The sequence below is a fragment of the Fringilla coelebs genome (assembly GCF_963513975.1).
Source record: "Fringilla coelebs genome assembly, chromosome: 4".
NCBI lineage: Eukaryota > Metazoa > Chordata > Aves > Passeriformes > Fringillidae > Fringilla > Fringilla coelebs.
This window is the reverse complement of record NC_140032.1, coordinates 46305152-46330349: the sequence shown is the minus strand read 5'-3', so window position 1 is coordinate 46330349 and position 25198 is coordinate 46305152. Positions and strand designations below refer to the sequence as shown.

Genomic DNA, 25198 nt, shown 5'->3' with positions numbered 1-25198 from the left:
TTCAAATAAATTTAAAAGAACATTTAAGACTTAGGATGGGGAACACTACCTCCTTTTTCCCTCCCTCCCTTCCTACCCAGCTCCTCTTTTGTAAAAGGAGACCATAATGCTTTGTAAATATTGTCCCACTTCTGAAATTGGTAACACAGGCTACTCTTTTTGCCCTACTGGGGGCAAGGGAGGGTGGGATGGGTGTGTCTGTGTTAGGATACACACAGGAAAACAGGATCTGAAAAAGGCAATTTCTCTTAGTTAAGGAGAAATTGTATCCCTGCCCTCTCAGATGTAAAGCAAGAGTTTGCAAGTCCTTCTTTAGAGGCATGAGATTTCATTCTATTTCAAATTGCCTAGAGAAGTTGAAGTTCAAGCTACTTATTTGAGAAGTAGACATTTACTTCTGCCTTTGTTTCCATTCTAACGTCTTCTCTTTCTCAGTCTGAACAGGTTTTAATTGAGGATGTGCTTCCTGTACTGAAGGATGACTCTTTGCTGTCTTCCCACCCAATTGTAACCACTGTGTCATCTCCAGCTGAGATCACTTCTGTGTTTGACGGGATATCCTACAGTAAGGTAGGACATCCTTCTGTTGTGACTTTGGATGTAAAAGGAAGGGGCAACTTTAGAGAGGAGATAAAAGTCAGGGGTGCTCATAATCAGGACTCCCAACTCACCTGAGCTGTGTCTGTGCAGATCTTTGTTCTGGGATGTTGCCAACTGCAGTCAGTGACAATACAGTTAAAAGCAGCTGTGAGAGGAGCAGAGCAGCCAGAGCCCCATCAGCCACTGTGCACCATGCAGGTCTGCTCACAGCATGCAGTGATGCAGGCAAAGCACAGTGTCACCGGTCTCTGCCACTAGAGTGCTGGGTTTAAAATTAAACTAAACCAGGTACTAATCACATCCCGCTCCCATCACCTCGGGCTGATGCAGCCCAGTTATGTCAAGGCTCATAATCTAACACAACAGTAGAGGAGGCAAGGGCAGAGTTCCAGGTATCCTTTCTGTCACTTCTCCATCACACAGGCAGGCCAGCATAACTTCTGTTTTGAGGAAGCAATGCAGGGAACCAAGCAGTGAAAACAGGAAAGTGATTTTTTATCCCAAGTTGCTCCCAGTATCCCAGCCACCCAAAAAACCTACGCAAAGATGGGCTACACCAGCCTCTACTGGCAGTGGCTTAAACTGAGAGATAAGTTAGCTCCACATTTCACTGAAAGTTGTGGAGCTCAGGAGTGCATTGGAGTACAATATTCCAATAGCCCAGGAGGTGGTAGCAGACACTCCATTAAGCATTTGATAAGATTTTTGCTCATTCCCATCCCAGAGTGTGGCAGTGAGGACCTGTGCCTATAAAGACTCCCTAAGGAGCTAGCTGGAAGGATAACTTGGGTCTGTCTGAGCAGAGAGACAACTGGAATGCTGGAGTCATCCAACCACTGCTTTGACCAGGACACACAGAGGCCTTCGGTAGCCCGTGGCCTCTGTAGTACTTGCTGTGTGGGATGGCAGCCTGGAGATCAGTGCTTGTGGGAAAGTGCTGTGAGGTCCAGAGCATGAGGGACACCAGCAGCCATGCTGAGGAGCCCCACTTTGAAGACCCAGCCTAGGGGGCTGAGGCCAGCTTCTCTCTCTCCATATCAGATGTAGCCAAAGCCACTTTGTCCGTAGACAAGCCTTAGACTTGGAACAGAGGCCCCCCTGAATCTAACCAGGGGAGTCTCTTGCCTCAAGGCCCCCAACAACACTGTTCCCTCCAGTTGCTTTCTGCAGTGCATCAAGAGACAAGCCCATAGGAAGAAACAATTCTGTCACTCTTCTCCTCAACCAGCCATCTCTCATGCTGCTTCTGAACCTGATACACCATATTTTTATTGGCAGCTTCTTATATGACTCTGTCAGTGTTCCCTATCTGATGCCGTAAGACACTTGCACTGAACACACAAAATCCAGCATTATTAAATACTACTTGTTGCTTTCCCTCCAAGCTCCCATTATCAGCTAAACATACAGTATATATTGCATTGACTTTAACTTCAGTTGTGCAACAGTCTGTAACTATAGATACTACTTTTATTAGCCAGACTTGATCCATCCATTTTCATCAGTTTTCTATTTTCAATTGTTAAATTCTCTATCCAACAATACAACCAGTATTTATTGCATCATAAATGCCTCACAGTCAAACCATAAACCACGTAAAAACCCGCATTGTGTAACAGTTTTTAAATCAAACTAACAAAAGTCACGAAATATACAGAGCTAAATCAAATACATTGGATCAAAATCTATTTTAGTGGTGAGCTAAGTAAGAGACATACTTTTGCAGGGTCTGTAAAAACAATGGAGAAAAAAAAATCCTAGTTTTACTCATCTCTTTGTGCCTAGATAATTACGACATGAACTCATTTTTTTAAGCAAAAACACTTGAGGTCTTGTGCATTGTTTGGGAACAGTTTGCTTGGGATATAATTTGGCTTGGGTTATAATTTGGCTTGAAAGAGAAAGTCTTTGCGTAGATTTAGCTCAAATTACTGTTGGTATTTATATATAAATGCGTGACAAAATTAGCTTGTTTCTTTTGGGCTTTATTTTGGCTTCTCTTTTGTATTTTTCTTTTTAAAACCATCTTCTCATGATAATATTCATCGCTAAACAAATAAAGCATAATTTGGAATGCTCTCTGTTAGTCTTACCAGAACAACCAGAGAGTTTATCCAATCCTAAGACTCTAATGAATTGCCTAAGGGTCTATGGAGTCATTGCAGTGTATTCTGTACAAGATCCTCTAACTGCTGTGGGATTGATAGGGCATTATAGGCCTAGGAAAGCTCTACTAGAGTAGAGCTGGTGAGTAAACAATTAATGTACATAATTGTTTTAATCTGCTTTTAAAAAATATTTGCATCTCATCTCTTTCCCAGTTTAAGCCTCTCTCTTGTTTTGAATGGTTTCATTAAAGTATCAGTGATTTTTTTTTGTCTTAAATATGTTCTGTTAGAAATTTGTTCTTGGACCCCCATAGTTTTGGAACTTCCCAGCTACAGAAGTTTAGGATCAATCTTCCACATTTCTGCCACAAACAAATCTTGCCACATACTTGGCAATCACTATGAAATTATGTGGGTGTTGATAAAAGACTCCCCCCTATACCCCCATCAGAGAATGTCAGCTAGTCAAATTAAGGTCACTTTCCTGAGCCTCCCCAAATAGTTGTAAGAAATGGTAGTTATTAAAATACTGGTGTTCCTATAATCAGTGATTTTTGTTAGGATGACTTTTTCTCAAACACACTCCATCATGGACTACAGAGGAATGACAAGAGAGGGGGGAAGAGACTGAAAAATAATAGTAGAAGGTGCAAGTGACTAACTATACACTGCATTTTAAAGCAAAAGAAGTCTCCACTCTTACCAAATCATTTATAAGTCTGTATTTGTACTTTGGCTTTTAATATAAATGGGAGAGAATGGTTTCTGAGTGGTGATATCAGGTAAGAAGAGGCTGAGAAACAAAGCTGAGGAACTGAGGTTCCCTAGCGCATACTCGTGGCCTTATGATCACCACTGATCATTAAGCAGCTTTAGGATTACCACTAATAGATATCTGTTCTAAATGTTACTGAATTGGTTTTGAGCATATTCCATAGCAAACACATCAGATTTCTGTATCAGAAAACAGTCATCTGCTGACCACCTCGACTCACCAACAATAGCCTGGAAAGCAGTTTGAGGCATATCTGTTCAAACAGTCCCTCTGCCATGACTCATCTAGTTGTTATTCTCAGACACATAAATAGAGGAAACAGGATTTACTGAGAATTCAGATAATATTCTTGTTTTCATGGGGCAACTGGATTTTTAAACTATCCATAACATTAGGCTCTAAGCTGCCCCTTGATTTAGCTCAGAAAATGAAAACATGCTAATCCTAAAATTGTATTTTGCATCTTAGATGGAGTTTGCACTCCTTTTTTTTTTCTTCATTATTTTGCATACACTCGGTTCTTTGTTCCACATGGCTCTTCTACTTCTCTCTCCTGTCTGCCTTTTGTATCTTTCTTTTTTCAAGGTCCTAATTGTTTGGGTTATTTTCTGTGACGTCCCAGTTAGCAACTCCTCTGATTCCAATTCTAGCCTGCTTTAGAGGCCAGAGCTCTTACACTAGTCCTCAACAAATCTCATTCCTTATCTTCAAATGGCATACCCAACCTGTAAAGCCCCAAATTTGCAGCATTTTTAGAGTTCCCTTCCTGTTGTGTGTTCATCTGAAGTCACTGCCTCTCTCAGGCTGTTCTCCTGACAGGGGTAGTCTCCAGCTGCCCTCACCCCTGTCCTGTTCAACAAGAAACAGGGAGCTCTGCTCACACAAACTGGTAGAGTGGCAGGACAGTAAGCTGCAGCAGCAGTGATCAGGACCTGAACATAGGAACAAGTGTCTGATTACAACTAAAGACTCCTTCTCACATCCAGATTTAAGCTCCACCAGGTAGGCATGCTATCCCACAAAGGAAGTAAAAAAACCACTTCCTTAGTCTGATGGATGATTTCTATTTTTGCTTTATAAAATACTCATTCACATGCTGCCTTTTAGATGAATGAAAATCATGTTAGAGCAGTGTGGATTGACCTTCTCCCTTTTCCATTTTTCCTCAGGGTGCATCAATCCTCAGAATGATTCAAGACTGGATTACACCAGATCTCTTCCAGAAAGGCTGTCAGGTAAAGGTGGCACCAAAACCTGCCAGACATACATCCCATCTTCATGTGACAGTAGCAAAACCATTATTCAAAAAGTGAATATCAGAGATCCTGGTACTGGTAGCAAAAGTACTTAGTGGATTTCAGTACTGAGTGGACAACGTGGAGGGGAAGAAGTTCCATGCTCCCACAGAAGCAGGAATGTGAATAGCATAAAGATTTGATAGTGAGACAGTGAGGACCTAAATTCCTGACAGCTTTCAGTGGAAAAACCTCCTACACCCCACTATTATCCTGTTGTCATCTGGGATACCCTCATTCTGCTGTAAAGTGTGTCTGTGGCTTCCTATGGCCACAATCCTCCAACCCACACAAGGCTGACATGTAGGGACAGACACTCTTAGAGCCATCAGCTCATCTGTGCCCTGATGCAGGGACGCCCAGCCCTGAAAAGTGAAGGTAATAGGGAGAAGAAAAGAGACATATTGCGCAGTTCATATTCCTTTCTTGTGGAGGAAAAACGTGGTGCTACAAAATGACAAAATGGGAGAAAGGAGCCATCCCAGAAGGAGAAAGCTTGTCTGTCCTTTATTCTGAGCAGACACTGGTAACAAGCATTACAGTGCAGGCTTACTGCATTTTTCTTACTTCCCTCTCTCACGAAGAGCACGTTTATGGGCTGCTACAAGATTGTTGTATTTTCCTTTACTCCCCCTTTCACTTATTCAATCAGAACAGTTACCCAAGATGGGAAAATACAGACACCTTTTCTCCAAGAGCCCTTCCCTTCTGCTCAGTGCCTCCAGGAGCGCTAAGGTAGGCAGCTGTGGCCAACAGCGAAACAAACAGCACCATCTACTGACTAAACACCACCGGGAGCAGGTGGCAGGGTAGGAAAACACCCGCCAAGCAGCCGAGAAGACACAGGTTGGGAATAAGGTTTAGGCATTGCAAACTCTTTACTGAACACCATTATTCCATGTAAGAATCGTTTTGATCAAAACTTAGAGGTGACTAGACTTTCCTACTTCCACTCTGAGTCTACAGGTAATGAAATCTTATTAAATATCTTCCTCCTGCTAACCAGCCTCTTACATTAGTCAGGAATTTGCAGCAGGGTATAGTGGTGTCCATTTAAACAAAACACAAAGAAATCTTCAAATAAAAATTTATTTCTTACTAACAAGTCACTCTGGAAAATGCTGACTTTTGGTGTTGTGGGTTGCATTAGACAGCAAAGGAATTTCATCAGCTGAATACTGATCCATTTAATCTCCCACTCACAGTGCTACCACCCATGTGGGGATACTTTGTGCAACTGAGATGTATTCTCTGTATCCCTGTACAACTGAATATGTGTATTGTTTTCATAGGCAAACAAGAAACACTGGTAGTATTTTCACGGTCTTCCATCTCTCTCTAGGCATATTTGAAGAAACACCATTTCCAGAATGCCAAGACACAACAATTTTGGGAAGCTCTGGAAGAGGTGTGTTTTGCATCCACCCAAACCCCGGCTAATAAATGTTTCATATCTCACCCACAGATTTCAGTTTCTCAAACTTTTAATATTCTGTAGCTCTTCTGTCAATGAGAGATCACAAACTAGGCAGCCTCTCAGTGTATTTCCAGTATATTTCTCTCTTCTTTTTTTTTTTTTTTTTTTTTTTTTTTTTGCATAAGGCTGTGGGAGTGGAATAAGAACCAAGAAAGGAGGCCTTGCTAACAAACACACTGCTACTGAAACATTCCCCCTGCAACTCAAACTCATTTCATGTGTGTAAACATCTCTCATCCACCATCATGCACCCCATACTGTCTCTTTTCTCTCTCCAGATTCAGGTGTTTGAAAGCTCTCAGTAGTATCAGTTCCCAAGTAATTTTGGTTCTCTAGCTTCTGAGTCCCAGTTGGGTTATCATCTGTGCCACCATTTTCTGATCTTTCCTGTTCCTTGAGGCTGGACTATTTTTTTTTCATCTATCTCATTACCCCCCATTATGCTGGCATACTGTCAGGTTCTTCCCTGATATAATTTCCTTTTCTTCCAACCCCAGATTTCTTCCTACTCAGCAGCTCTAGTGCTTTGCATCTTTACATCATCTACCTCATCTGGAGAAGGAAACACTAGAAGTGACCCTAGGTCACTTCTTTCACAGGTGGCATCCTCGGGAAGTAGTGACAGCTTTCTTCATCTTTAGTTCCTAGGACAGATGTTCAGGGTTCACAGAATGAATCAAATTTTACATTGGTGCAGCTGCTGGAGGTTAATACTGGCTCTTCCTTCACACTCAAAACAGGACATGCTGCAAGGAGGCTTCTGCCTTTAAAAATCCCACTGTGTCCTTTCTGTCCTGTTCCGTTTTTCTGTCAGAAAAAAATTGAGAGAGCATGCTAGGGGCCTCAAAGGTTCCTCAGTATTTCTTGTCCATGTTACTGGCCAATCTCCTGCCTACACATTTCTCATTTCTTCTGTGGGTGTTCAAGTTTCCAAATAATTTCTTTCTTCAATGACAAGCACCATAAAAGAATTTAATGGAGGATTTTTTTTGTCCTGAACATGCTCTTTCCTCTGCCCCTTTCTGCTTTTCTTTTTCTTAATACCAGAGATATTTTTTTTCCACTTAGGACTGAATTTCCATTTTCACTACAACCTTCTTCCATCATTCACAGGCAAGTAATAAACCTGTGAAGGAAGTCATGGACACATGGACTATGCAGATGGGTTACCCCGTTTTGGAGATGGGAGATAATTCAGTATTCACACAAAAACGTTTTCTTTTGGATCCCAGTGCAAATGCTTCTCATCCTCCTTCTGATCTTGGGTAAGTTCCTACTGCAAATGTTGATTCAAACCAGGTAGAAACTAAGTTAAATGTACCTCATTAAATGCATTTACAAAAATAAGTTAGAAAAACCAAAACAAACCAAAAAACCCAAATGAAAAAAAAAAAAAACCCAAACCCAAAAAAACCCAAAAAATGAAAACAACAAAAAAACCCACCCACAAATAAACAAACAAAACCCCAAAAACCTATATGGGTTTTCTCTTGGGAAACACAATACCTTTCTAAATTCCATCATAGTAAGCTCCAAAAAAGAACAAGTAAAACAAGTATAAAAAATTTATACACAAGAATTGTATAAACCTGGTAAGATATTTTGTTTAGGAGATACAAAACAATAAATCTTTCTTCCTGGAGGTAGGAAGAGATACCATAACCTTATTTTTTTTTATTTTCTGAAAGTTAGTGACCATTTATTTAACCCAGGGTTATAAAGATGACATATATTTCCCATAGCACTTGTCACCAAGGGGAAATCTCCCTGGGATGAAGTATAATATACTAATATGGAACAGCAGCTGACTGCTCAAAAGGGCTTGATAATTTTAGCAGCCCTATGCAGGCGGCTGACATTACACTCACAGCATGCTCTGCTGTCCCACATCCCTGATTACCTGGGCACAGCCTTGGTCAGGCTGTGCTGTGGCCCTATTCCTGCCCAAATTTCTCATCTTTGTCCTGGGCATGCCCTGGAGTGAGGAATCTGCACCTACCCAATTAAGATATACAAGGAACTGAGGAGCAAGAGGTAAGGTTGCATTTGCCTCCCAGTGCTTTTTAATGAAGGAATTAGGATTGTCTTGGAGAAGAAAAATAGGCTACAAAAGGCAAGAAGCCCTATTAACTGTATTACAGTGGTTGCTTAAACTCTTTCATTTTTTCCATCTGTAAAAAAACTTCTGTAATATTTAACCATTTATTTCAAGTCAGCATAGCAAAGATTAACTAGTGTCAGCACAAAGCCCTAGACACATCAACCTTGACGCCAGTTATTGACATAAAATCATCTTTTACTAAATCAATTGCTTTGTATACTGGTAGAATATTGCCTGAAATTATTTAGGAAATGTATATGTTCATAAGCAGAAGTCAGCTTCAAAAAACAAGATTTAAGCATTAAAATAAACAAACAAACAAAGACATATTGGAGGGGGTTTGTTACTATTTGGCTTCAAATGTAATTTTACTTTCTTTCCCATTAAATAATTTCAGTTACAAATGGAATATACCAGTCAAATTTAAGCTTGGTGATTCATCAGATTATACTTTCTACAATGCATCAGATTCTACAGGTAAATGTCTTCTCTTTTAAGGATAATGAATGGAAGAAACTTAACCGTATAATTTACAAAAAACAGAGCACAGAATGAACTTTCATACTTTGCAGTTTTCAGGTCCAGGAGCTAGCACACATCTTGGTTGTACTGGAGTTGCTAGTAATTTCAGTGATAAGATTACTATTTCCCCTGTACAAACATGATGTCAATTTAGACTCAGTTTCAGTATAGTGCTTAAGCATCTTAAATACAGTCCTATTCAAGGAAATATCTATGCATACTCTTAATTATAATGCACTAAAATCAATTTGGGTTAGATATGGCCATTGTCCAGTCCAAGAAAAGAGAAGTGGGAGGCTGATGAATGCTTGTGTGGCATGGTAAACTGGCAACTTCAGTTCAATTAAAGAAAAAGAACTACAAATGATTAATCACTTTTTCTTATGCTGATTTGCAAACTGAGATAATTCCTACATGGTTCTTTTTGATCATTGTTCTATTATGCAGTCAAATCTGAATTTCTTCTACTACACCTCCAGTGCACAAAATTGTGGGAAAAAATTACTGACTTTTTTCAGATTTTAAATTACATCCCATTGAATTTCAAAAATATTACAATTGGCTCATGTTTTCTTGTACTTGTTTCTTACTTTTTTTAAATGCAATTTGTCTTTTGTTCTGGGGTGATTTTTTTTTTAACCTGGTTGCTTTTAGTATCCATGCAATAGCAAACAAAAAAATATCTTATGTCATGATACAAGTCAGAAGTTAACACAAAGAAATTTTCTTTCTCTGATTTCCACATGATCTGAGAGCTGCAAGGGGCTATTAACTTAACAAATCATGCAAAGTCTTGATTAGGTGCTTACTTCTACATTCACAAAATTTCTGTCTTGCAGGGCAAACAGCAACTGTAGGAAAAAAATTCTTTAGAAATACTTTGTATGTAACATCCAAACAGAAACATGCTTTTAACTACAGACACCCTCAAAACAGAGATTCAATACCATGGTTTTCAATATGAAATGGAAAAATTTTCCTAAGTAGCATCACGAACTGGACCAGGCCAAGCTTCTGATAAAGAAACATTTTCAAGTATTCATTTTTAATGGGAAAATTCTTAAGCATGAGTGCTTGCATGAAGTCTCAGCCTATTTTGTAAATCTTCTATCAACAGCTACAAAAATAGAATCAAAGAAGAGTACAGGAAAGAAAAGATAAACAAACTGAAAAATGAAACTAATGGAAGATAAAATATGAGAACTTTAATAGTGCACATGAGGATGAAAAATGTTTAAAAATATATATTTGCAAGAACTACTTCTTTGCAATTTTTTATTTCTTACAATGACACTAAGTCTCACCATCCTCATCCTACTCACAATGACTCCCTTTCAAATGTAACAAACTAGCTACCCCAAGTAATTACTGCAATTCATTTTTGTAAGACAAGTGCCGGCATTCATCAAAATCTGTAATAACTCATCTTTACTCAGAGCCATTTAGAAATAAATAAAAAAATAATTTAAATTAATTATTTTGATAGCCATTAAAACAAAATAATATGTTTGGAGTCAAGGAATCTCCAGTGAGATCTGCATCATGTAACATGCACAAAATGATGACTGTTTGTTTTGTAGGAATTAAAATATCATCTTCTCCTGATACTTTTCTGAACGTTAATCCAGACCACATTGGATTCTTTCGGGTGAATTATGATAGTCAACACTGGGCCAGCTTAAGCAACCTTCTGCTCCAAAACCACACAGTGAGTGTTGTAATGTCTAACCTGTCTGGTGGGTCTCTTATAAGAGGTCTCTAGAGGCTGGGGTTTTTCTGCAAATAATCTATATATTCTTGATCCCTCTTTTCCTCTTTTCATACAGAGGTTTTCATCTGCTGATCGCGCAGGGATTTTGGATGACGCTTTTTCTTTAGCAAGGTAAACTAATTCTCTACTGAGAAACACAAATTTTTCACTTTCTGTTGCCTAATAATTAGGATTCAGGCAACCCAGGTGGTTGAAGGAAATTTTCTGACTTTGGTATGAGCTTTAATTCTGTGTTACTTTATCTTGTCCTCCAAAAGGGCTGCATTTAAGTTTGAATTGTCAACTTGCATTACCATTGCAATCATGAGAAATGCTCCCTTTCAGTACCGTGGCAAGAAAAAAGCAGGCTTCAGTTGCACAGGTGTTAGAAAGGGGTGTTTTCTCCATATTATTAACAATAATGGAAGCACTCCAGAAGAGGTTAGGTATCCAGAAAAGCAGAGGCTTGCCTACAATGCATACCAAGTCATTGAGTAGCTACCATCTCAGCTAGCAGCCTGTTTAGAAACTTGATTGGAAACTTCTAGACCTTAAACCCAGCCATGCTGACACCGATAAATTTTAGGCAATCTGTAACGGCCTCTAAGTCTAAGTCTCCTCAGGAGACTTTCAGGATGTTGCTAACCAGCAATTCCTTTCTTTTTTTGTGATATTAATGTCAGTCAGTTAAAGCATGCCCACTTCTAGGCACACTGGGCTGCTGCACAATGCTAGCAGTCTTCTCACAATGGCACAACTCCTATAGTTAGGCATTGATCAACAGTGATCCTCGGTTATCTCTTTGGAAGCCACCTTCCAAGTTACATTCCAGACAACTTTCTCCCTCACAAACTTTACTATTTCAGGCCTTCTAAAGTAAATAGTAAATCTAATATCTTTGGAGAAGCAAGATCTTCAAATTCATTAAAATAACAGAAGCTATGTTTTCTCCTTCCACAGACCTGGACTTGTGAATTACTCTGTTCCCCTGGAACTCACAAAATACCTAGGAAAGGAAACAGATTATTTACCTTGGAATAGAGCTATATCAGCTGTAACTTACCTTGCAAACATGCTCGAAGATGATAAAACTCTCTATCCCCTGTTTCAGGTGATGAAGCAAAATAAAAGCCAACCCAGCTTGGGACCACTGAATCTGATCATTCAGAATCTCTCACAAGAATAATTCTGAAGTTCAAGTGATTTTCAGCAATGCTGAACTATTAACATTTACTTTTCATTACTGTTCTCTTAAAAAAACCCTCTAAACATTGCTTCATAGTGGCATCTGAATTACTTGGATTCTGCATTCAGGACCATGCACTTGGAGAAAAGACATTGTGCCTAATTAGTCTTATAATCTGTCACCATAAGGCATGTTACAGGTATTTATTAGTCAAGGCTGTCCTGCATTCAATAAAGAAGTATGTATAGGGCAGCAAAATCTCAAACACCTGTCCTCAGCACAAAGGATGGCTATATCTCTGTGTGGCAGTGAATAGGTTTGTTAGTTGACCTAAAATACTGAACATGATTTAATGGTCACTAAAGTAGGACGTCCTGAACTATCATCTCTGGGAAGCAGTTGTGGCAGTGCGTCCTTGCTGTACTCCAGCCTTCATCTGGGAACACAGACAAGGTTGGAGAGAAGCAAATTGGCTTTGTCCTATCTGCACATCAGTATTGCAAGCATTCAGACTTGGCATGCTGTGGGGATCTGGAAAAATTGTGTGTGTGCCTGTTCATGTTACTTTTCATTCAAGAGATGCTAGTTCTCAAAAAAAATGAAGGAGAACAAACTATGAAATTAAATATATATTATTATTTAAAGAAATCTACACATGTAAACAACACCCTTTTTCTACTTCAGGAATATTTTCGCAATCTGGTAAAACCAACTGTGGATAAACTGGGCTGGGAGGATTCTGGAGACCATTTGCAGAGGTGGGACAATCTTTATTATTTCCTTCTCATGTTATTGATGCATTCAAACAATAGTTAGCAGTAGGAAAATATCTCTCTCATTCTCTCTCCCTCTTTCCAAGGCTTCTTCGTGCATCTGTTCTAGACTTTGCCTGCAGTATGAATGACCCAGAATCTTTGAGCAATGCTTCTCAGCTCTTCGATAGGTGGTTACGAGGAGAAACGTGAGTACTCACATCTTTTGTGGTTTGTGAAGAACACAGCATGTGACTGGGCACCACTGATCTCAGGTAGGAAAGGGGGAAGAATATTTAAGTACCGTTTCTTTATTTTAGTGTTCCTGCAAATCTCCGACTCATAGTATATCGCTATGGGATGCAGAATTCAGGCAATGAGACATCATGGAATTACATGTTCGACAAATACCAAGAAACTTCATTAGCCCAAGAAAAAGAAAAGCTGCTATATGGCCTAGCATCAGTGAGGAACATCACCCTTTTGGACAGGTGATTTAAACACACACAGATTTCTCTTTTCCTACAGAAGCAATTGGTTGCTGTTTGCTCTTTCCCCTCTTCCTCTCTTCTGTGCTATCATTTTGGTCAGATTACAGCATGAGGAATGCAATGCATTTTCAAGACCAGTTATCTAACATGCCCCTCTGAGATTGTGCTATGGCAGGAAAAAAGCCTTGTTCTTTTAGTGGAAAGATATTGAAGACATGGTAGTTGCTGCATACAATCAACAACCTTCAGCTCTTCCAACAGTGTGTTCCCCCTGTGCAATTTTAGTTGCTTAATAGTTAATTATAGGGAGTAAATTAGTCATCCATTTCCTCTTCAATCAATGAAGAGAGGCCAGACCTACAAAGCACTGCTTGTCCCAGACCAGGAAAGGGGCTTAAAATCAATGAAAAGAATTGCTTTGGGGTATTGTCAGTCACCCTCCATTTCCTCCAGTTTGTTTAGCTTAGATGTCTACTTTCTAACTAGCTAAAATTAGGCAAACAGCCTTGAGCAATTGTTATTAACAGTCCTATGAAGGCATCCACATGAACTTGCAATGCTCCCTGAGGTGCTGTGCAGAAGTACTCAAGCTAGAACAAAAAATGTTGAATTCAGGCTGCCATGGCAATGATGAGGAATCTGGATACTCCCCAGAGTGGTCCAGCAGACTGTCTGACAAGTATCTCACCAGGTGGTTGCCCTGCATAGGCCCACTGGCTACTTTAGGCTTATCTGATAACTTTGCATGTTGTTGTATCATGTAGCACTCATGCAACCAAACATCTACACCAGGGCAATTCACCACTGTATTAGAGCCCTACCTAAATACCAAAACATAGAGCAGCCTCTACTTGAAAGAGTTCCAAGTTCAAAGGAGGTAAAACAAGGAAGTATAGGAGATTCAAAAAGATTCAGAAAGAGTAAATATAAGATTTAGAGTAATTGAAATTAATGGTAGGAAGCAGCTGCATTCCTAAATTCTTGTGACTGCAACAGCCATAATCTAAAGCCATTAAATAGCTAATGGCTGACATGATTAAGACCTGAATTAATTAGCTAGATCAGACTATATTTGCAGAAAATAAAAAATTCCTCCTAAAGCAGTAAAAGCTTGTCTCTCAATTTACTATTAAAATAACAAACAAGCAGGGAAGAGCAAACAGATTGAACAAAATTGTCCATTACACATAGGGAAAAAGAAGACAATTCTTAATCCCAACACACAACAGCTTGAAAGGATGTTCTTCTGCAGCTGCTACTGTGAATCCATGACCATGCTACTCATCTCCCTGCAAACATGTGTGCTTCACCCTGTCAGTCAAAACCATCTGTGCCATAACTGGAAGTACAGCTGCAGCACTTGCAGGCATGCTCTGCCCAAATGAATTTTAATTTTGTATGGAAAAAGTTTCCAAACAAACAGCACAGATGTCAATGTCAGCAAGCCACCTGTGCATGTGTTCATGGTCCCTGTAAGATCTTTAAAGTCTGGACTACTTGGTGCTTGGCATAAGAGGCTGAACTACTAACTGATCCAGTCTTGTTTTCTCTACTACATTAAAATATAGGAATAATAATGAGGTTTGGCTAGAAATAGAGACATAAACTATACCTACTTTGCTAAAGAGATTCCTAACTAAGATTAATTTCAATACAATTATCTCTTGACACTAGTTAAATTTCACATCTGTGTGCTTTACTTTTAAAATACTGTAGTAAAAAAAAAAATAATATTCATGTTCAGAAATGGTTCTCATTGATTCCTATGGCATTTCCCTTAGATATCTGGAATATATTTACAACACCAGCCTCATCAAAAGCCAAGATGTGTTCACGGTCCTGAGATACATCTCATATAACACCTATGGGAAAACAATGGCCTGGGACTGGATACGACTGAACTGGCAGTACTTAGTTGACAGGTACTCTAATGAACTCATAGGAAACTACATCCACCTGTAAATCTTGTTGCATGCCATGTTTTTTTGTGTTTTCATTGTACAGTTATAATAACTGACCTTTGCAAAATGAAAACTGAAAGCTTATTCAACACAATTATATCCATTTGCTGCGGAAAAACTATTTTGTTGCTAACTTGAAAACCATTCTTTCCCTAAATGATCACTACCAGTAAATGGTCATCAAGGAGAGAAAGTTTTACCAAGGCCACAGAAATCTGGTTATTGCATAGAAATTAGTGAATCAAGTCTCCACTCTTGCAACTGATTTCATACCAATATAAAACGGAGGTTTTTTTTAAAAAAATTATTCTAATGGCAACAGCAAGCAGCAGACATACAGATGAGCAGTTGAAGTAATCACAAACCTTGTAGCTTTTCTCCTCAATATTTGAGTGACTTATCTCTCCTTCCATCTCCTTTCTGAGTGCTTGGCGAGGGCACAGAAGGAAAGCACTCTGCAAGCCTAGAGCTGTGATCTGGACAGTTTTTGTATTGCTGAGCACAATATTCCTAACCTCCAGCCTGAGAAAAGCAGTAATTACTTAAAAAAATTATTCCACCATAAAAGATCACTCCATTAGTAAACATATTTAAGAACAGCTCATATATTATGTAGGAGTGCTATTTCAAGAAATGCTGAAAATTGAGCGTACCTGCTTTATTGTAACACTATTAGAAGTTTAAGCTTCAGATAATTATGGTTTTGCATCAAACATCTTTTATTAATTTTTTTTCTAGATTCACTATAAATGACAGATATCTTGGTCGAATAGTAACTATTGCCCAAAACTTCAACACAGAGCTCCAGCTTTGGCAGGTATGATGACATCAATTCTCTTGAATTTAAGCCAATATATTTAACTATCTCCTGGACAGGAAACTTATTTTTTATCCTCTAAATGCCTAAAGCAGCAGGAGTAAACTGTAAAACTATTCCAGTGCTACTAGCATGAGCTTATAGATCTCTCCCAGTCAGAATTACCCCTGACTATGTAAAAAGCCGCTTGCCCAATAGCAGCATTATTTACTTCACATCAATTATTTTCTCTTTTCCAGATAGAAAATTTCTTTGAAAAATACCCTAATGCTGGGGCAGGAGAAATGCCCAGGAGTCAGACACTGGAACAAGTGAAGAGCAACATTGAATGGCTGAAAGAAAATAAGGAGGAAATAGAATCATGGCTGAAAAGTACAGTAAGGCTTCAAAGTCTTACTTTGTGAAAAAGATCAGGCACTCAGATCTTCAAAGATGTTTACCAATGTGGATTTCTCACCTAAGGTACCTTAGAGGACTAAAACCTAATATTTTTTTCTACAAACACTCAGGAGACCACTGCCAGAGCAATGTTGGTATAGTTGCTTAGCAGGAATAGCTTCATATGCTGAGAGCTGAATTTCCTGAACAAACAGGACAAAGATTGAAAGTCATTCATAGCAGAAATGATGGCAAAACTGGTGTCCTTGCTGATCACTCTGGTCTCACTCCTTATGAACACCACTCTACAAAGCTACTTCTTGGTTTGCACAGAAGTATGTCTAGCATACTCAGGGATTCCTTTCCAAGTGCACCTCATAGGAGCTTTCTCCTGAAGGAAAGGGAATTAAACAGTAGTTTTGACATTGTCTGAAAATCATCTCCTATATTCATAGCTATAAAAATTCTACGTCTGGGATTTAGGTTTGCTTTCTGATACTACAGAAAGGCCAGTTAAGCTTTCCTCTCAATTGATTTTTGAAGTTTAACTACTAGTACACAAGGGATCAATATTATCCACTTCTTTTTCAACGTTATTAGTTGGGATTCTGTAGCTTAGGGTAAGGGTTGTCTTGGTTACTTTTGTCTTATTTCTAAATCTTTTTTTAAAAAAAGATAACTTGTGGTAGCCAATACTGCAAACAAGACATGTTTTACTTACTGTTTCTTTTCTTATAGAAAAATAAAATTTAAAAATCTACATGAAATCTCAGTCTCTTTCTAATGAAATTATGAAACTTTATGAGTTATAGAACAGCTGTTACATAGCTCAGCTGTGCTGTACATAATAGCTTCAGTGACTTCTGAGGGGGGAAAAAATCTATTAACTCCTCTGAGAAAACACAGAAAAAATGGGAATGGCACCCAGAGGGGTCAGACGAGTCCCACTGCTGCAACTGAGTCTATTGCAGGACTACATACAGCAAAGAAAGAATTCTCAGTCCCAAGTCCCTCTGCCCTTGTGATGCTGGAGAAAGCATCAGGGCGACTCTGTCTCTCCCAGGCTGGAAGCTGGGGGGGTTTGGAGTTCCCAGATTTCCATGTGCTGTGTCCTGATACTGGACAAGCTAGCAAATGTGAGCACCTCCTTGCCTTCTCCCTGGCCTCCTGAGTAGAGACCACAACCAGCTAGAGCCAATGTCTGTCCAGGTGTCCTGGGAGCAGGATCACAGAGCACCTCATAGCAGGTAGCCCAGGAAGATTTCATGCACAGCTGTCAGGAAACTCTGCAGCTGGATCAGAGGACAGAATCGTGGAAAAGCACTTTGCTTACCTTCATTCTGCAATGCTATTCAAAGGGAAGAGGAGATGATGGTAAGGTACAGAAGTTTCAGTACAGGCTACGTGCTTGCCTCTGGGCCTTGGTACAGAGGACTCCAGAACAACTGATATAATCCCAGATGGAAACACTTTCCTCCACTTCCACACTCCACTCAAGGCTGGTACTGTTTTGTGCCTCTCTCTAGACACTCAAATAGCTGTGACAAGCCCAGACAAATGTGGTGACAAAGTCAGTTGTCCTGGTGTGCTGGTTTTGGCTGGGATAGAGTTAATTTTCTTCACAGTAGTTGATGTGGGCTATGTTTTTCATTTGTACTGGAAACAGTGTTGATAAAACAGAGATGTTTTTATTACTGCTGAGCAGTGCTTACAGTGTCAGGGCCTTTTCTGCCTCTCACACCCCCCCACCAACAAGGAGACTGAATGTGCATGAAGTGGGAGGGGTCACATCTGAGACAGCTTATCCCAACTCACCCACAGGATATTCTGTACCATAGTGCACCATGCTCAGCATACAGAGATGGAGGGGAGAACAAGGAAGGGACGGACATTCAGAGTTTGTGCTCCCAAGTAGCCATTATGTGTGATGGAGTTCTGCTTTCATAGACATGGCTGAACACCTGCCAGCTCATGGGAAGTGGTGAAGGAATTCCTTGCTTTGCTTTACTTGCATCCACAGCTTTTGCTTTAATTAGCTTTTTAGTTATTAAACTATCTTCATCTCAACCCATGAGTTTTCTTGTTTTTACATGCTCAATTCTCTCCCCCATCCAACCAAGAAGGAGTGAGCGAGTGGCTGTGTGAGGCTGAGATGCCAGCTGGGGTTAAAACACAAGACCTGTCAAAGGAAAATGTCAGTCATTTGCCTCCTGCAAACAAAACATGGCAGGATTTTGACTAACAATGGTTACAACTTGCTCCACCAGCTGCTCTTCAAGGTGAGGAGGTGGCAAAAGGCCAGGCAATTTCTTCTAGTTTTTCTTGCTGCTCAGATTCACACACAGAGAACAGTGAAAGTGAAGCAGCTGCACACACCCAAAACTACCAGCAGCAGACAGGGAGCAGATTGTCCTTGGGCAGCTGCCAGCTCAGTAGAACATACAACAACTCACCTTCACTATTTTACGCTTTTGATGAACTGAAGGAGTGGAAGCCAAACAAAAACTCTGTTGGTTTTAAGGTCACAAACAGGTTTGGTAGCATCACACAGTAATGCCATCAGTGCATTGTATCACTGTATCAACAATAGAGTCGTCTCTGAAAATTTTTCTGTGTACAGTATATTTTGATTGAAGGTTTTTAATTTCAGCTGGCCGTGATGTGGAACATTGTGAAACCAATATAAAGATATACAAGCACACAGCTCAGTCATTTTCCCTTTTAGAGACGATTTAATGAAATTTTGGCAAACCCCCCTGATTTTATTATTCATACATTTCTGCCACAAGCTGCTATAGAAAGAGAAGTATGACTATTATGGGAGTGGTACAAGATTAAGAAGTTACTTTCAGATATTTTTATCCCTTGTTACATGTAGCCTCTACTACCACCAAGTGGGACCAGGCTGGCCAACTTTGTCAGTTACAGCAGTAGGCTGTCATCAAGGAAAACATGGGAAGTAATGAAGATTTTCTGTGATGCTTGAAAGCTACAGCAAAAGCAACCTTCATCCAAGTCACACAGACAATACCACTGTTTCAGACAAGACACATATTGTGCATATTGTGCATCACTGTAGTAGAAAGAATAAAAAAGGTCAGAGAGAGAGAGAATGGAAACATCACTGAAGCACAGAGAGAAAGAGAAGCCAAGGACAAGCCTGAACAACTACTGAGCTCATGGTCCTGGGTGAATGGAGGAGAGGAGGAGATTTAAAATGTGAACCAAGCAATTGCCACCTGTCATTTGATTCCCACTCTGTTCAGGAAGCTGCAACCAATAGTAGCTTTTGTGCCTGAGACACATTGGATCAGAGTTTTAACTGGTGCTTGGATACTTTTGATGGTACAGAAAGGTTAGCTGGATTTCTACACTGATCTTAAGTGGGTCAAGGAACACAGAAGAAAGTCCAAAAGCCCCAGAAGGGAGCTGTTTTTATCATAGGGTAAAGGTTCTGTCAATTTTAAATAATTGTTTTCTAGATTATGCAGCACTCCTGCTACCTTTAAATGGCTCATGGAGAATGTACTGTATGGCATGTGCCTCTTTCAGACTGTTTGTCCGAGATGGATAACAAATCTGGTACATGCTAAATCTTTCAGTCAGGAACTGGTGCATTTATAAATGGTCTGTGATAAGCTTAAGAATGCCAATTTGAAACTGAATCCAAAGAAATGTGAACTGTTTTAAAAAGAGATAATTTTCCCTCGGTCATTTGATCAGCAAGGAAGGAATTTCTACTGATAAAGCCGAGTGAGGGAGTGCAGAACCAGCTGGCCCCTTAGATCCACACGGCTTTTTGAGACTCTGCTGTTCCTATTGTACCACACCAAAAGCTATTGCAGGCAGTGAGGCAGAGAAACATCTTGAGTAATCGAAGTGCAATGTGGTGGAGTTAAAGAGGGGCCACTTACCACTTCTGCAGTGTTGCCTTACACCAGCTCTGAAATCTGTCTCATATCAGCTACAGCTGTGCGTCCTATAGAGCCTGAGCCCATGGGCCCCAGGAGGCTGTAAGCCTGATAGGAGCACGAAAATGCTTTATCTTGATTATTCAGGTAAAGAAACAATTGAAGACATTGTATTACTGCACAGAGCAAAAAAATGAATAGCACCAATGGGAACACAGAGGCGTCTACAACTCCCTGACTCAGCCAGCTTCTAAACCAGCAGTTAAGATCACTCTGAGTATGCAGACATAAAAAAAAGACCCCCACCTTAAACATATGGTATGTCCGTTGAAATAGAACATGACTGGGAAGTATCCCTCCAGTCTTCCCACAATAACCAGTACTATTTCTTGGCATTTTGTGTGATGACATCTTCCACAGCTTTTGGGACTCAAGGTGAGAGGGAAAAAGCTAGCCTGTGCTGGATCTCAAGGATAGGAACTTATCCTGTTGCTAGCAACAACGGTACCATACTGCCAGATTAAAGCTTTCTCTTGTGTTATACGCATCCAGTAACGAAAATTACTCAAACAAGGTTGAATTTTGTTTTCCCAAGTGTTTACACAAAATCCAGTATTCCATTAGAAGTCAGTTGTCCTGGAGGTATTTCAACTTCACATCCACACCTATGGCAGTTGAATGTATGCCTGTATGTGGAAAACTGGCACAGAAATACCTAGGTATATGACACTAAGGAAATATTCTCATATTCTCTAGCTCACAGGAACTACAGTGGTTCACAAGGCTGCCCAGATACCTGAATTTTTCCAAGATGTGTTTTAGAAAAAAAAGAAAAAAATTGCAGATATATTTATAAAGCATCTGAAGCGTATATGGTTCAGTTAAGTCTGAGACTTTCTGGCTTCCCAGTGTACATGACAAAGAGTCATGAGGAAAAAGCAAATTCTGAAAAATATGACTACAATATAGTGTGAAATAAAATAGCATGACTTCTGTTGCTGCAGAAATGTTTGTTGTGCTTTTAACAACACCTAAAATCTAAAAAATACTATTAGTAAATAGCACTCACTAGTTTCAGTAATCCATCACTTGCAGAAAGCCCTTCCATATCAACCTTCTATTCTTCACAAACTGATATCCAGAGACGGCTACCAAGCTGACATCTGCTTGCTGATAGTTTAATGATGCTGAAACAATACACATGGATGGTCTTAAGAAACAGTTACCCAGGGAAAGGAAGATATCCAGGCATGAGAGAGGACTGGAGTCTACTTCTTCAAAAGGAAGGCTGGAGGTACATGCTCGTTATTTTAGCAAAAAGTAAAATTTAACGTAAAATAGATGTTGCAGTTATAAATGTTATATCCACCACACAACCTTCACCCAGCTTAAACCATCAAGGTTCATTTTCCTTTGGAGATGGATGAGAGGGCCAGCTGACTTCTAAATATACTTCCCTTTTTCTTTAACTGTTTGCAGTGAACAGAGGGACTGGTCACTGATATGATTTCTTCCAAGGAGTGCAAGGCCAGACATGGGTGACGAAGTTCTGCCATTCCAGAGCTCCCATTGTGTTTTGCCTACTGTCAAATGCATTTGTACACCACAGGTCAGCAAGGAAGCCTCTCCAACCAGGAACTGCAAACCCCTGAGCTACACAGCTCATATCTGTAGCAGCTCTGCAACTTAGGGCTGGTTTTTATGTCTTTCTCAAAGAGGAATCCTGAAACCAAAAAACTGCAGGATGCATTTAGGAGGGTTGCTAACACAGCTATTAGCCAGAGGAAAAGTTGAAGTACCTCATGCCAAAAAAGGCGTTAAGCTGTAGGTCAAGTTCTCATAAGCCAAAGGAGTTACTGTGGCAACCTAAGAGGAAGATTTTCCAGGTGTCTGGTGGGCAGCCAAAAACTGATTGGATTCATTTATTTTAGCAAATAGTCACTTTCACCTAACTGAAATTATGGCCCACCCAGGTTCCTTAAGCAAATTCAGCTGGAGAAAACACTACGGACCCGAAGTTACATAAACCCTGCTGAAAAGTCATCACCCCTGCTTTTTCTTGGGCTGGAGCACTTGCAAAGAAAGCAAACAGATCAAGGCTCAGTTCTGCCTCCTCCAAAGAAATGCACATGAACTCTTCCACACAACTCTACTGGGCCTGGTCTTTCAAATTTTCCCATGGTACTTAAATAATAGTCAGAATCAAAAGTAATTAGTAACTGCCTAGTTTGCTGCTTCACATGAGCACCTGAGAACACAGATATTTTTATTAGTATTTTATTGCAGAGTATTTTTATCATTACCTTAAATAAAGATTGATACCTTCAACAGAGGCTGCTAATAAGCTCAGATCTGTATCAGTAGGCCCTAAGTAATTAGAAATGTAGAGGAGCACCATTCTGTAGTAAAGTGGTGTGAGTAACAGCCTGAAAGGGCAGGCATGGGGTTTAAAATTCTCTACAGCAGAAACAAAAATTCAAGAAGTCCACTTCCCGCACAAGATCTCCAACCACTGCATGTAAGAGGCATTCCTCTCCTCCAATGCTCTTGCAAATGCAGCCCTTATTTTACCTTACCACCTCAAGGACTCCAAACCAAAATGCTCAGTCCTGTACGAGGGAAAATTTCCATGTCAGATGAGACAAGACTTCAGGTTTCCACTTCTTCAGCAGAAAACAAAGCTTCAAGCTGCATAGAAACATGCTCCTTCTCCTTAGTTCAGGAGAAAAACAAACAAAAATGTGCTCCTCCATTAAATGCCCAAAATAACATGACTGTTGGCTTCACAGTCAGATTGTTCAATTCCTGGCCCAACTGCAACAGAGGAAAGACAAGCTCCAGGCATGAAGGACAGCCAGAGCAAACCAGGAGGTGAACCAGAGCAAACTATCCCCTCAGGTATCACCTTAGCCACAAAACAGAAGCACACAATTGAGCAATTTGAGAAGGGCTGATGCAAGCTGGGGCTGGTTTTAATGAACATTGAGTCAGTCACAAAAAAAGAACAGCCAGCAGCAGAGCCAACACATAATTAACATTGGAATACCACAACCAAGGGCAAGGTCAGCCATGGCTAAAATCAGACTGCAGGAGGGGCAAATCAGGTAGAACACCAAAGGGCACATCTTAGCTGGCACTAGCATGGCCCAGCCAGAAAGTCAGGACTAGGCCAAAGGATGGTATTCATGCAAGCAAGGCGCTCCACTAACACACCAATATGCACTTCCTGTGCTGCACGCTGGCCAGACCCCGCCTCAGGTCCCCTGCTCATTGCTGCAGATGCACACCTAGGAGAAAACTGGGCAGAGCAAGAAAGGTTTGGCCATCTTTGCATTTTGAATGAATGGAGAACAAAACTGGTCATTCCACTCTAATGGGTTTACTCAGGAAAAAGACATTTTTGGGGTGCCTGCTGGGCTGCTGAGGTGAGCATGGAAACAGTGTGCAGGACAGGGAAACAGAGAGGCAATTAAGTTACTAAAGCAAGTTGACACCAATGTCCTAGTGACACACACACAGCTTGTGTTTTGTTTATTTAAACACTCTTGGCTTAGGGGCTAACAGTTCTGCAGAAAATGTTTAAGAGTTCTTTGCAAAATATTGAAGGTAATTTTATTCTTTAGTTGGGACTCCTTGCATAGGAGGTTAATGCAATATGTCCAAGACAAATCAGATAGGGAAGATTAGGGACAGGAGAAAAAAGCAAGCATCAGAAAACATATTAGTGAAGTATCATTAAGTTTTTACTATGGGAAATATATTATCCCAAAAACATATGTTAAAGCAAAACATAAATTTCTGACTATAATTTTAGGAGTTATTGCTCAAATATTTCTTAAAATGCAATACAAAAAATTTGATCTATTTGCTGTGCTCACTAGAAAAACAATGAGAATTGGTGGTCTGGGAAATATAGTTTGTTCTTGCATTGGATTGTAATAGCTAGAGGGATTTTATGGTTAAACAAATCTTTAGCAATGGAAATAAATAGGATAATCATTAAGATGCATCATGGTGATTAACTTCTTTTCCTCTTGTTAAAGAAAGGAAAAAACTTAGTTTATGGGAGACAGAGGACGTGCAGCGTTTTCCCTATTTTTATTTCTTCACAGTGTATTAAGAGCAGCCTCTAGTGGGAGTTGGTAGCCATTACATGTAATTATACTGGCATTAACCCAGCGTGCAGAAACACAAACACCTCCTTAACTGTTTATAATACATCTTCAAAGCATAAACAAAACAGCCCAAACCTGGTCTTAGAGACCAGTCTCTAGGCACACAGGGGCCATTGCATATAACTACTTAACCTAGAATAAACAGTAATCATAAAGGTTAAAATTTATAGGTATAAAAAAAATTACAACCAACCCATATAAATAAGCTTATATGTCACTTTTTAAAATTTTATTTAATTCTATGTCACATTTTAATCATAAAAGTGACTGGGTTGGAAGGGGCCTTAAAGATCATCTAGTTCAACCCCCTTGCTGCTGGCAGAGACCTTCCACTAGACCAGGCTGCTCAAAGGTCTTTGAACACTGCAGGGATGGGGCACTCACAGCTTCTCTGGGCAGCCTGTGACAGTGCCTCACCACCCTTGCAATAAATAATTTCTTCCTAAAATCCAATTTAAACCTACCCTTCCTTCTGCTTAAAGCCATCCCCTCCTGGTCCTATCCCTACATACCCTTGTTTAATGTTTCTGTCCACCTCTCTTCTAGGCTCCCCCAAGAGTCTCCCTACAGGAAGGCTGCTGTAAGGTCCCTCCCCAGAGCCTTTTCTTCTCCAGGCTGAACAACCCCAACTCTTTCAATCGGTCTTTACAGGAGAGACACTCCCGTCCTCTGACTTCTTTGTGATCCTACACCAGTGTTGGTCCTACAGGTCCACACTTTTCTTATACAGGGGGCCCAGAGCTGAACAGAGTGGTCCTGGTGGGGTCTCCTGAGAGCAGAATAGAAGGGGAGAATACCTTCCCTCACCCTGCTGGCCACACTGCTTTGGCTGCAGAACACAGTTTGGCTTTCTGGGCTGCAAACACACATTCCTTGGTCATGTTTAGCTTCTCATCCAC

The 25198-nt window shown here is 40.1% G+C and overlaps 1 protein-coding gene across 1 annotated transcript in view; it reads left to right on the top strand.

The window, feature by feature from the left end:
* The window catches only part of ENPEP (glutamyl aminopeptidase), a gene marked incomplete at both ends in the record, with an annotated part of 59924 nt that overhangs the window by 15211 nt on the left and 19515 nt on the right, over positions 1-25198 (top strand). Inside the window, 14 exons of the mRNA XM_084204013.1 lie at positions 436-570; positions 4653-4718; positions 6121-6186; positions 7369-7520; positions 8754-8833; positions 10459-10586; positions 10705-10760; positions 11589-11739; positions 12499-12572; positions 12674-12775; positions 12887-13057; positions 14839-14979; positions 15757-15835; positions 16075-16212. Of these exons, the coding sequence (XP_084060139.1) occupies positions 436-570; positions 4653-4718; positions 6121-6186; positions 7369-7520; positions 8754-8833; positions 10459-10586; positions 10705-10760; positions 11589-11739; positions 12499-12572; positions 12674-12775; positions 12887-13057; positions 14839-14979; positions 15757-15835; positions 16075-16212 (1539 nt within the window). The remainder of the gene's footprint in view (positions 1-435; positions 571-4652; positions 4719-6120; positions 6187-7368; positions 7521-8753; positions 8834-10458; positions 10587-10704; positions 10761-11588; positions 11740-12498; positions 12573-12673; positions 12776-12886; positions 13058-14838; positions 14980-15756; positions 15836-16074; positions 16213-25198) is intronic.